Genomic DNA, 12090 nt, shown 5'->3' with positions numbered 1-12090 from the left:
TGGATTGATAGATGCCCACTCAACTGTCTGGCTCATTAATAGGCCAGCTTCATTTTGGTGACATTGTTAGCCGATGCACATTTGTAATTATGAAGAAGGAGTTAGTGTATACCACAAATAACCAAAAATGAGATTAAGTTTAGGACCTACATTCTAATTTAAAAGTTAACAAATTAAGGAAAAACTAACATTTAATCTGCACATGCTGGGTAAGAAAAGGAGGCACTTGGTTATATAGCACAGATAGAATCATTTGGGAGGTTTTAAATGCCTCACATAAGATTCTCATATCCTTCCTATCACAAACTAATTTGTTTAGCTTATTTTATTTCCATTATATCCCTCAACAGCCTGTGTGTTTGTATTACATTACATGGGGGAATAGAAAGGTCAGTGTGTTCCATATGGTCTGGCCTCTTGGTCAGAGCTGCTTTAATTTGCTCTATGCAGTGTAAGTAAGTAAATGGCATCTCACCAGGTTAATTGCTGCTGATGCATTACAGGGCAGTTTATATCAGACAAGGCCAGTTACTGTATGTGTGTGTGTGTGTGTGTGTGTGTGTGTGTGTCTGGTCTAGTTACTGAAGTTTAGTGTGTACTTATTGCTGCCTGCTAAAGCAAGCAGGTTTTCCCATCACATGCTGTGACAAAGCTATCCAATGACCCTCCTCGATGACCTCATAATGTGGACACATTGTCTCCTTTACTGTCATCGTAAAACAGTTGCAACCACAGTTAAATGCAACATGTGACTATGCTTCTAATCACTTTTCTCAGGGTTAGGCAATAATTATGTCTGTTTGAAGGCACCCTTGTAAAGGTGAACTTGAGGCAGAAGTGTACATTAGGGGAAGTCAAGATAAGATGGAAGTCAGATTTGAGGCACTTCATACCTATATTAACATATCCTGAATGGGGCTGTAACCATATGGAAAATAAAACTGAAATCGCGACACTCGGCTCCACGAATCTGTGTCTGGTAAATTTAGCTGACACATTTTAACTGTAAAGACGGTATGGTAGTGAATGGTTGCTAGCTGGCTGGGGGCTGAATGTGGAATGGATGTGTCCGCGGACCTGTGTCCGTGTGTGTGTCCGTGTGTGTCCGTGTGTGTCCGTGTGTGTGTGTGTGTGTGTGTGTGTGTGGGTGTGTGTCCTGCATTCTTTCTGAATTACAGCAGAGGGCGACATGCAGGGTTGCAAAAGGAGTTCAGTTTCTATAGATGTGTATGGCAAAATGACCCACTTCTCACTTGATCTATTACCTCAGTAAACATCTTTGTGAAGAGTTTATGGTCTCAATTGCTAGTTTAAGTATTCTGCAGCACAGATTGATGATCATTTTTTAACATTATGGTCATGTTGATATACGACTATCAAGAACCAGCCAACAAGGTAGCCATGGAGTTTTTTTTACACTATCGTCAGAAACCTGCTAGCACATAACGAAGAAATGGCCAAAACTGCATAGCGCCTCTTTAAGCGCATATATTTATTTGCTAACGAGTATGGTTAAATACATTATAATGAAACCCTCCCCAACACCAAATGTGTCTTATGTATTGACCATTATTTGCATGTATGTTCATTTACACACTTACTTGCCTGTTAAATTGGGTTTTGTTTTATCTATCAAGTACTATACTTATATTCATTCTATATTCATTCACGGGGTAAAGACATCCAAACATAAAGCTCATATTTTACAAAATAAACATCCTCAGTACAACAGGGACCTTTTTTGGCACCAAGAATAACCTTTTGTAAGATACTTCATCAGTGCTGATGTATACTATTGTATACTTATTTTATCTACAGACCGTATGCCCGAACAGCAAAGCTAAATTAACAAATATTAGAAAATCAAGATCAAATAGCTAGCATTCAATGAAAAGGACAACACTGTACTTCAAGTGCAGTAGTTTACTGTGCTGTTTTGTACTCATACTCTACACCATGCATGCTTTTTATGTGGTTTTATTGACTTTATTTCTCTTGGGTATATCAGCAGCAGTAAAATAAAGTCAATAATCCTGGGAGAAAGAGGTGTGTTTGCCCTGGTTTTCCTCTTTCTGACAGCAGAATTTATTGTAGTAAGGCCTCAGCAACTGCAACATTGACGTGTGTTGAGAAGCTGGAGCCGAGTCATTAGATTTAAAAGGGAGTCAACATTACAACACAGTGTTGTGTTAAAAACTAATAAAAATATCCTGTGAGAGTGCATGAGAAAAAAATTGGTAACAATGTTTTGAAAAACGTTTTTTTTTTTTTTTAAATGTGATCTGTAGTCCATTGAGAACAGTAATAGTGAGAGAGCACTGTGAGTGGCAGGGGAGACAATACTTTGTAAACTCTGCCCTCTTGTGGATAAATATGTATTCTGCAACTGGAATTAAAATTACTGCAAACCTACATTAATACTGAACACCTTCTCACACATTTATTCTTGCACCAATATGGACCAAAATGTTAAGTGGTGGATGTGAAAGCTGGACGTGGAGAAGAGGCAATGAGGTGGAAAGTGCCTCTTAACAACAAGGTCTCTAGTTAAACACCTTTCCTATTGTAACATTGTCAGCCAGTCGGCCTTCAGCAGCCAGTGTGTGATCAGGTCACGGGTGACAGAGCACACTGAAGTCTAATGGTGTAATGATGGGATGTCAAGGGAGAAGCTGTGGAGATGCTTGTGGGAATAAATGGACAGGAGACGGCTTGTTTACATAGAGAACATAAACTCATTATTGCTTTACAGCCAAAGGTAACCCGTAACACCTGCTGAATAAGCAGTTTTTTTTGTTTTTATTGTTGAACTACAGCAGCCTCCCTAAAGCGATGGACTGTGACAAAATATAGTTTGACTTTAGGAAAATGTTTATTCCCCACATCAAACTTGCAAGTTTATTTTTTTTAATGAAAAGAAGCAAGGAAGTTGGGTCTTTATAAGTCATTCAGTGCTTCTTTTTTTTTTTTTCTTCTTTTTTTTTAGCATATTCCACTTCGAAATTACTTTAGAAAATGCAAAAGAAATCTAAATATGACGGTTGCTTGTGGCATAAAGAATACTATGTCACGTAATTGCCTTTACAGTCACCGGATCTCCACCATTTGATAATGTGACAAATGGGAGATTTCCCAGTGATGTGTTAGGCAGCGTTCTCCACCACCATCATTCAAACTTAAAATAAGAAATTATAGATTGGAAGAATCCTCCACCTCATGTAGCACAGGGATACTGCGATTTCATCTTTTTGGATGAATAAATAAAACTCTAGCAAAATAAAAATAATTGACATCCACAGAATCAGGTTAGTTTGAACCTCGAGGATATATGACTTTTTTTCTTTTTCTTTCTTTTTTTAACGATCACCTTGAAACCGAAATCCTCTGTCTGGCATACATCCACGACCTGGAGTTTTAAGCTTGGTGTGATGTCTGGTCTGGTGTGGGAATTGCGACACCTTCTTTGCGTTAAAGCACAGGTGAGAGTTGGCAGCCACCTATATAAAAGACTCCCTCCATCACACTGGCAGAAGCACTGACAGCAAGGTTACCATTTGGAACCTTGGACCACTATACAAATACTTTTTTTTAATTTAACTATATATATATTTTTTAGTTTTGTTTGTTTGTTATTTAATTAGTCAGGATTTGCATAATTTCCATTCTGAGAACCATCCCTTTTTTTTGTCAAAAATGGCTTTCACTATTAGCCTTGTCATTTTGTCTAGTTGGACAGCTGTAGCTTTTACATTTCCTCACAATTCTTTTGACAACAATATCAAAGGCTCAAGAGTCGAACTTGAGTCATCTGGCAGCGGACCGGATGAACCTGTCCAGGGAATAGTGAAGGTTGTGCAGCTGGACCCTCGTGCCCTGGCCCACTCAGGGTTCATCAGAGGGGGGCTGACCCCGAGAAGAGTCCCCTCCCTCAGCTCCAGATTGTCCTTCCCTGCTTTCTTGTCTCACGGACGTCCAGGTCTGGCCCCGGCCTCCAGGACCCCGGTCAGTCCACTACACAACCTACACCCTAAAAGCCCCACTGTGCTGGAGCTAAAGAGGAGGCAAGGCCTGCAGATGTGGCAGAGAGCCATAAATAAAGGAGAGAAGATGCCCCTGCCAGTAAACCTGAAGGACACTAAACAGACGTGCACTGCTGTACCTTTTACTCAGGTAAGTTATTTATTTTATCATGTGTTATACCAGAAATGTTATTTCCTTTCTCTGCCAAATAGATGTCCATGCAATGCATGAACAAGAGCATTAAAATGAGCTGGATGAAATTTTTTTAGTGACGATAAGAAAAATGTCTGTTCCCTCATAAAGTTGATTATGGCTTTGGTGGAGGATTAACTGTGATGGTGCGGAGTTACATAAACCCATAGTGTTGCTTTTTACACCCTCAGAGGTAAATTAACATTATATATTTCCTGTTCTCGCCCCTCCCTCTCCTCTCAGCGTGTGACGGCAGACGGATGCAGCACTGTAACAGTGCACAACAAGCTGTGTTTCGGCCAGTGCAGCTCCCTGTTTGTCCCGTCTGAAGGGGAGTTTGCCGGGCTGGGTACTGGGACAGGGGCCCTCCACCACCGGACCCCCTGCTCTCGGTGCGCCCCATCCAAAGCTCGCACCGTAGCTGTGCCCCTGCACTGTGGGGCAAAGGTCTGGGAGAAACAAGTGATGGTGGTGGAGGAGTGCAAATGTGAGACGGGCCGAGAAGAGAAGAGTGCAGCGGCCATACACCCGTAACTGTTCCAACTTGTGTCATCATTATTTAGACATTGGTAATGAATATTCACATATGAATTTTTTATCTTTTCATTTATGAGTCTGAATGTGTTATTCAGAGTAAAACATTCTGGTGGTCTATTCTACCACTGATTGACAAAATGACCTATATTTTGGTCATGCACTTTCCTGTTGCAACACATTAAGCTATCCACACTGGACTTGTGTTACTGTTCAAAACATCTGTTTAGATTAATCTAAACTGAAATATTGTGATCGGTAACATTGTGATTAAAATGTGCTATTTTATCGATTTTGCCTGGCATTGCTAATTAATTTCCTGCCAACACTAGTTAGATTTACAAGTGCAATTTAGTTTGCATGCAAAGCTCAAGTAAAAACATGAAGAGCATTTGTTGTTTATTTCCACCCACTCTCGTATTCAAGCGCTCAAGTGTCAGCTCCTATATTTTATTAAAAAGCTGTGTTCCACCAACTTTTAGCACATAGCACTTACATCTGAAAGCCCCAAACTAGAGAGCAAACGAGCTATTGAGCATGAGTACTTAGCAGTAAGCAAACATAATTGTTTAAGCATGAACCCCTGAATTATGTATAGGAACCACCTATTCTCATGCCCAATCTCTTTTCAGTTTAGTTGTGGGAATTTGAACATCATTCACCACAGATGCACTTGAGTGAGTGGGCATGTGTGATTATGTGCGTATGTGCTTTTTTTTTTCAGTTAGGGCCCATAAAACCTATTATTCATTTATACCCTGGCACCTGGGCCTGGTAGAGTGAACTCATCCCACACGTCCCTACATACATTCCCAGAGGAGCATAAAGAAGGGGGCTCTTTACGATGCCTTGGCATGCTGTCAAAATGACTGTTTAGATGGCCATTTGCATTCACGTAGGCTTTCTGAAAAAGTGAAAGCGTCCATTGCACTATGGGGTGCACGGAGTCCCTTGGATTCTATTAGCATGTGATTAACATCTTGGGTTGATGACTATATTTTCTGAGATTGATGGGACAAATATTTGCCCAGGTCTTTACTATGAGGAATTAGGGGCCACTTTTAATCAGGCACTGTTTTTTTCAAAATCTGCAGAAGGCGGAGAGGTTGAGAGGCTCACGGAGCCGTGCTGACTGATCACATTCTGCTTTCACAACTCTAAGCCCTCGTATTAAAGAAGGTTGTTTGTAAAAAGCAAGAATCTGAGTAATTAATAACTATAGCCTGCACTCTGGTCAGTCATCTATCTCTGTCGTTCTACAATGGTGCACTTGCTATCTGTAATAATGTACCCACTGTGCTGTTGTGTGTAATGATGTTGGTAAAGGGAGAGTCATGATCTCACTATCTATTCTTTCCAAAGTCTGTACCACTCTTCTATCAATCTTTTGTCTTTTATTTTCTTCAACAAAAAAAGGGAGATAAAAAAAGAAAATGGGCATACTGAAGGAGGAGAAGGGGGGGGGGGGCTGTGTTGATTGAACAAACAAGGTGCATAAGAGAGTTCACCACTTAGCAAGACAGATGTCAGCCCCCTTTGCATTGTGGGATCCGGCGGAGCACTCCTGCGTCATTAAGGATGGCCTGGTTCCCATGGCGAGGGAAAAGGAAAGAGCGAAAGGAGGAGGGCCGGCTGCCAAGTTCAGCGCCTCGGGGATCAGATCAGCGTCACGGGGTGCTAAGTGGCCTAGTTAGCGCTTTAAAACGCACAATGAGCTGCCTGCTCTTTCTCTCTGTGTAGGCCTTTTAACTGTCAGACATGGAAATGGTTGGGAGGTGTGTGTGCGGTAGAGAAGGGGTGCTCAAGCGATATCCGTTCAATCAAGGTGTATCAAGGGGAAATTGAATTACAGATGGAGGATTTGAGGCCTTTGCACACATACTTTGAAGTTTTACTTTGAACAATGTCTCTTTTGACTGGCAGATATAGTTAATTAACCGGATGAGGTGTGCTTCTTTGCACCTAATGATAATTGGCTTGAAAACAAACATTCCCAGATTAGACTTTGTTGATGCTGTACACCTTTTACCTCTGACTTCCTGTGTGTCCTTCTGTATGTAAAGCCGTGTCTAAGTAGACCGAACAGTGCTAAGCTAACTAACTAGCTGAAAAGGGCTGGAAGAGGAAGGTCCACCAGATTTCCCCCTAGCCGCTTGGGGCTGTGCTGGAGCTCAACCATTATTGGTCCAGACTGGACTGCGGCTCAGGCTTTTAGATCTGGCATCAGCAAGTGAGAGCAAACAGGGGTCCATGATGCACTCTCAGGAAAGAAATTGGGATGGCGACACGGTACGTCAGGAGAAATGTGATGACTTGTGAAGTCACAGACCAGACAGAGTATTCTCACTTAAATCCCACCAGTGCAGGTTTAGTGCTGTAGGTGTCAGGACCTAGGTGTGGGAGTGTCTGGACCCCGGCTAACATCTACCTCCCCACTGATACGCTGGTACATACTCGCTCGGTGGTGTTAGTCTGGACCAGCTGGTCAGAGTTGGCTCTGCAGGAGATTGTGCCCTGGGCTAAGCCTGCCAGCCTACTGCCATCCTGCCTGGCCGCCAGCCCGCCTGCCAGGCTGTCTGTTGGGTGCTGAGGAGGACACAGAAAGGTGTAGCCTGCGGATCTGGACAACATTAAAGTTTGTCATTGGATAAAATCCTACAGTGGTTTCAGTATCTGGTACTACTGCGACTTCTAAAAGTACAACAAATAATGTTTAGAATAAAATTATATTGAAGTGTTTTTTTTTTTTTTAAACATTTCATCTTTTTTTTAGAGGGAAGTTTGCACTAAAAAGACTTAAGCTTTAGAAGATACCCACTTGGTTTGATTTTCAATGAAAGCATGTTAGACAGGAATCTTTGAACAGGAGGAATGATTAAAAAAAGCAAATTGCTTTAATGTACATATGTGCGTTTTTATTTTTAGACATACTTAAACAAATGTGAACCCGCTGTTTTGGTTACTAAAATAAAGAAATTTGGATCATAAATTGCCTTTTATGATGGGATTTCTTTTTTGGGGTAACTATGATACCCTTTTGCCTATTTTATATAGGCCTATATCAGTTTGTGATTCAAAGATTTTAATCCCAGATGTTTTGTTCTGTAGTTTTTATTTTATTTTCTAATATATAGTGATATGTGATATGTGTCTATATTAGACTGTTCTTTTATCAATAAACCAAAACATAAAGCAAGCTATATGTACTGGTATGTTGTGTGTGTGTTTATATATATATATATATATATATATAGAGCATAGTATCGCAATATTTTCCGTGCCAATACTTTATCGATACAGACGCCAAGTATAGATTCATTATTACATATTTGTCGGTCAGTTTGTCTGCTTGACAATCCTATTTTGTAGCAATAAAATTTAACTGAGATGAACAAACAAAGAGAAAATCTTTTTAGATAAAACTGAAGTGTCCTTTTGGAGACATAATTTGAAATTGGGAAGAATTTGGAAAAAAGATAATAAATTGCAATAATATCGAATCGTGACAATATTGTACCGTAAGGCCACCCCTAATATATGACAATATTTGTGTGTTTGTTTGCATTGTGCGTCTGACTGTACTTGTAGTGATTGTGAACTCAGTGTGGCAGCATTAGTGTTTAGTGTTGAGCTGTCAGTCAACCCTCTGCAGGAGTGTGATGATGATAGAAATGTCGCTGTGGCAGGTGCGGTCCTGCAGACCATGCAGGTGATGTCTCTCATGCTCACTTAGCTAATGACTCCAATTAAAGTAATTAAGAGCTGGCACGGTGAAACCTGCCCGCCCGCCTGCTGCCAACCCGTCCATTCCCCTTCTCCTTCACCAGAACACATCAGCGCCCACCTCGTACCACTACATGCCATCATCCATCGCGCTGCCCCGCTCTCTTGCCCTCCCATAATCTTTCTCTCATGGGCATCTCACCCTCTTCTTCATGCTACAGCCGTCCTGTATGCCTCTGCTCCTGCTGAGGCCTTTAAAAGAAACATGAAGCCTAAAATCAGCTAAACGCTTCACTACAAAAGCACTTAAGAGACCCTCAGCTCAACTTATTGTCACAGAGACAGCTACGGAAGGGAGAGAGTGGAGGCCGGGTCCAGCAGGAGAAAGAGGGGAGTTAAAGAGGGCGAGGGGATGCAAGCCAGGTCCTAACGAGGGGAGAGATAATTGTTTTGTTTTGTTAGGGGCCCTTGTTCAGCGTGGAGGGAGTTGAAATGACACGCCACACATGGTTTCTGGATGAAGTGGGCAAATGGAGGGGTGGAGGGATGCAGGCTTGATGCAAGAGTGGTGTAAGAGTAGGAGAGAGAGGAGGGGGCTGCAGCACAGAAAAGGCGGTCATACATAGCTTAAAAAAAGACTCCAAAAAGCTGCAACCACAAAGCAACATTAGAATCTGTTTTATTTTTTTACACAATTCACCATTCACAAGCTCCCATGAAACTTGTATTAGGATCATGCACAATGTTGTCTCCCGCTCACAGGACCTTGAAGATTTCATTGACAAAATACACATTAATCACAGAGAAGTTCAATATCCCCCACCCCCCCATAACACTTAAAAAGCTGATAAAAAAAAGTGTGGTTATGGCTTGTTATAAAACATGAAATAACCGTAAAAGCTGCATTTGTTTTCTGCCCCTCACATAGTGACAGTGAGAAAGTAACATTCAAGAAAGCAGACGTCTTGTAAAAACCACCATCATCGAAATTACAGCTGAGCACACTTTGGTAATCTGGCGACTATAACAGCATCAAGCAAATTATCCTGGTGGACTGTCTCTTTGAGCCAGGCCTGCGAATCACCTCCAGAGAAGCCTGTCACCATTTCCATGAAGATAAATGGTATCATTACACAGCCTCCATCATGCATTAGCTGATCTGAAATCCCCTTTCTGCTCAAAAGTGGAAATGGCTATGCATTAGGCCTACACTCAGTCATCAGATAACACTGACCGAATGTGCGGACAAACATTGCTAGCTCATTTTGTTACGGAGCTCATCAGGATTTTGCGGTGGGCATTTCAAAACAAAACAGTTTGTTTATGTCCTCTTCTTGAATTATGGTCATGAAGTCCGTTCTGTCGGTTAATAGGATCAATACCAACACAGACACAATTTATCTAACACATTCTGCCAGTGTCATAGATATCTGTCCACAAACAGTCATCCTCGCAGTGGGCAATGGAAGAAGAGGAGCATGCCAGTGTGTGTGTGTGTGTGTGTGTGTGTGAGGGAGGAAGAGTGATTGAGAGAGAGACAGACAGACACATAGGGGGTTGGGGTAGAAAAATGTGGGGGGGGGAGCACTGCACTAGTGTTCAAGAGAGATAGGCCAAGTGAGAAAGCGAGGGAGTGTGTGCATGTTTGTGTGGAGGGGTACAGAGGAGGGGTGCAGGTGGCATGGAGCTGGCGCAGGCCTGGCCCACTGTCCCCTGGCAGTGCCAGGCTCCATCTGTCATCAGCAGGAACATCTGCAGCCCAAGGTGCCCTTGTCACCCAGCGTTAGAGTAACGAGTTTGGCGTTTCCATTAGTCCAGGGCCCTCGCCCGCCTGGCCGGCTCTAGCCAAAACCATGGCATTTTGGGTGTGAGCTTGCGTGTGTTTGCCTCTGAGTGAGTGTGTCTCGATACGAGACAGGGAGGACGAGAGAGCGAACTGGGGGTAACTGGATTTGTTTGTGCGCCTGCGCGTGCGTGCTTTGGAGAAGAGAGCGCCAAGCCAAAACAACATGGCAGTGCAGAGCGTTGACCCAGCTGGGCTGAGCCGGCATGTCGAGTCATGTCCCTTCCCGATGTGAGCGTGCCCAGTGCGCTCACACCGCTGCCAGACCCAATCTCTGGTCCCCCTCTCCTCACTCACTCTCTCTCTCTCTCACTCATTCTCCCTCTCTCATCTTCCTGTCTTCCATCTGTCCGCCTCCCTCTTATCTGCCCTCTCTCCCTTACCTCTCCGTTCCCCTTGTTGTTTCCTCACCCTGAATGCATAGTCCTCTCACACCCCGAGTCTCTCCTACATTCTGCCTCTGAGCTCTGCTCACATTTTTATCTTCCTTGTCCCTAAAAAACAGATGGTACTTCTTTCCTGGCGACTCTTTTCATCCCTCTCTCTGAGCTCCCGCTCCCCCCCCATCCCTCCCTCCCTCTTGTCCTGTGTTTCTTTCCATCCAGCCGGTGTATCACTGATCCTCACTGGCAGTGAGTATTCTGTTTATGTCTCCCCCCTTCTCTAATTTAAAAACCTGAATCACTTTTTTTCTCCCTCTCAAGGGCAATCACATGGTTCTATTATTACTTATTGTAGTTATTACTTTTCACATGACATTTTGTAAAGACTAAACATGGATTACACAGTTATCAACTCCACTTTCAGCACGATGGTTGCTTTTTGTGTTTGCACCACATGATGGCTCTAACGAGCAGCAATCTGTCTTAACATTAATGAACCCAGCTCTGGCTGCAATTGTGTCAGTTACCCACAGAATGCTAATCAGACGAACATGAGCACATCAGAATGAGATAAGATTGATTATTCTTTTTCAATTTTTGTATTACATGTAGGCGTGCATCATAAATCAGTTTTGTCGGCATCTATGAAGCCAGTTTTTAGCCTAAAGGCTAAGGAAATTAGACACAGCTTAATAAAAGCCACACGTTTGGGCCTTGAGCAGGTTGTGCGTTCCGAGAGTCTCTGACACATGAACTTCATACGCTCATACAAACGCACACTATTATGCATAAACACTCTTTATACAATATTTAAAAAGTCTGACTTAAAGCTACAGCTTTGTTTTTTTGGCATTTCAAGTCCTGTCACTTCCTGTGAGAGAGCAGAGGTTTTTAAATTTTAGTTAAGATTTCTTTTTCTCTCTTTTTTTACTTGGCCTGTCCTACAAAGATTTTTCATCCCCCTATCAACACTTAGAACGTGTGTGGAGCTAGAGTGAGTGAGGACGTAACGGAGAGCCATAGGGAGATAAAGAAAAGGGAAGCGACAACTGCTAATCAATAAGATTTCTCCAACCTCGTTTTTTTTTCATTCTCTCCCCCTGAGGCCCGCGGCATTCAAGACGAGCCAAGACGAGCTTGGCATTGTCGAGCACGCCTTAAAAAGAAACACCTGCGAGGTGGAAGACTTTAAAAAAACTGCAGAAAAAAAATCCTGCTTTTTGCAGCTCTTAAAAATGTTGGCAAATGTTCCATGGGTTTTCTGGGAACAAAACAGTAAAAAGAAAGAGCTCCCATGCAAGTGAAGACAAAAGGGGATGGTTTTCCATAGAGATGGAGGTGTCATTACACTTGAGACGGTTGCCAGATTTGGACTTATCTTACCCCCCCCCCCCC

The 12090-nt window shown here is 42.6% G+C and overlaps 1 protein-coding gene across 1 annotated transcript; it reads left to right on the top strand.

Annotated features, from left to right (window-relative positions):
- The first annotated feature begins 3693 nt into the window (after positions 1-3693).
- dand5 (DAN domain family, member 5) lies at positions 3694-4755 on the top strand. The gene is made up of 2 exons (XM_034859389.1): positions 3694-4170; positions 4456-4755. The coding sequence occupies exons 1-2, from the start codon at positions 3694-3696 to the stop codon at positions 4744-4746; spliced, it is 768 nt and encodes a 255-aa protein (XP_034715280.1). The 3' UTR covers positions 4747-4755.
- The last annotated feature ends 7335 nt before the right edge of the window (positions 4756-12090 follow it).

This window comes from Etheostoma cragini, chromosome 2 (assembly GCF_013103735.1).
Source record: "Etheostoma cragini isolate CJK2018 chromosome 2, CSU_Ecrag_1.0, whole genome shotgun sequence".
Classification (NCBI taxonomy): Eukaryota; Metazoa; Chordata; class Actinopteri; order Perciformes; family Percidae; genus Etheostoma; species Etheostoma cragini.
This window is presented reverse-complemented; position numbering and strand designations above follow the sequence as displayed.

Excerpts from the sequence above, each read along its gene's own strand:
- dand5 (XM_034859389.1), top strand. The coding sequence starts at position 3,694 with ATGGCTTTCACTATTAGCCTTGTCATTTTGTCTAGTTGGACAGCTGTA. Across the intron at positions 4,171-4,455 it reads CTGCTGTACCTTTTACTCAG|CGTGTGACGGCAGACGGATG; the intron begins GTAAGTTATTTA and ends CTCTCCTCTCAG.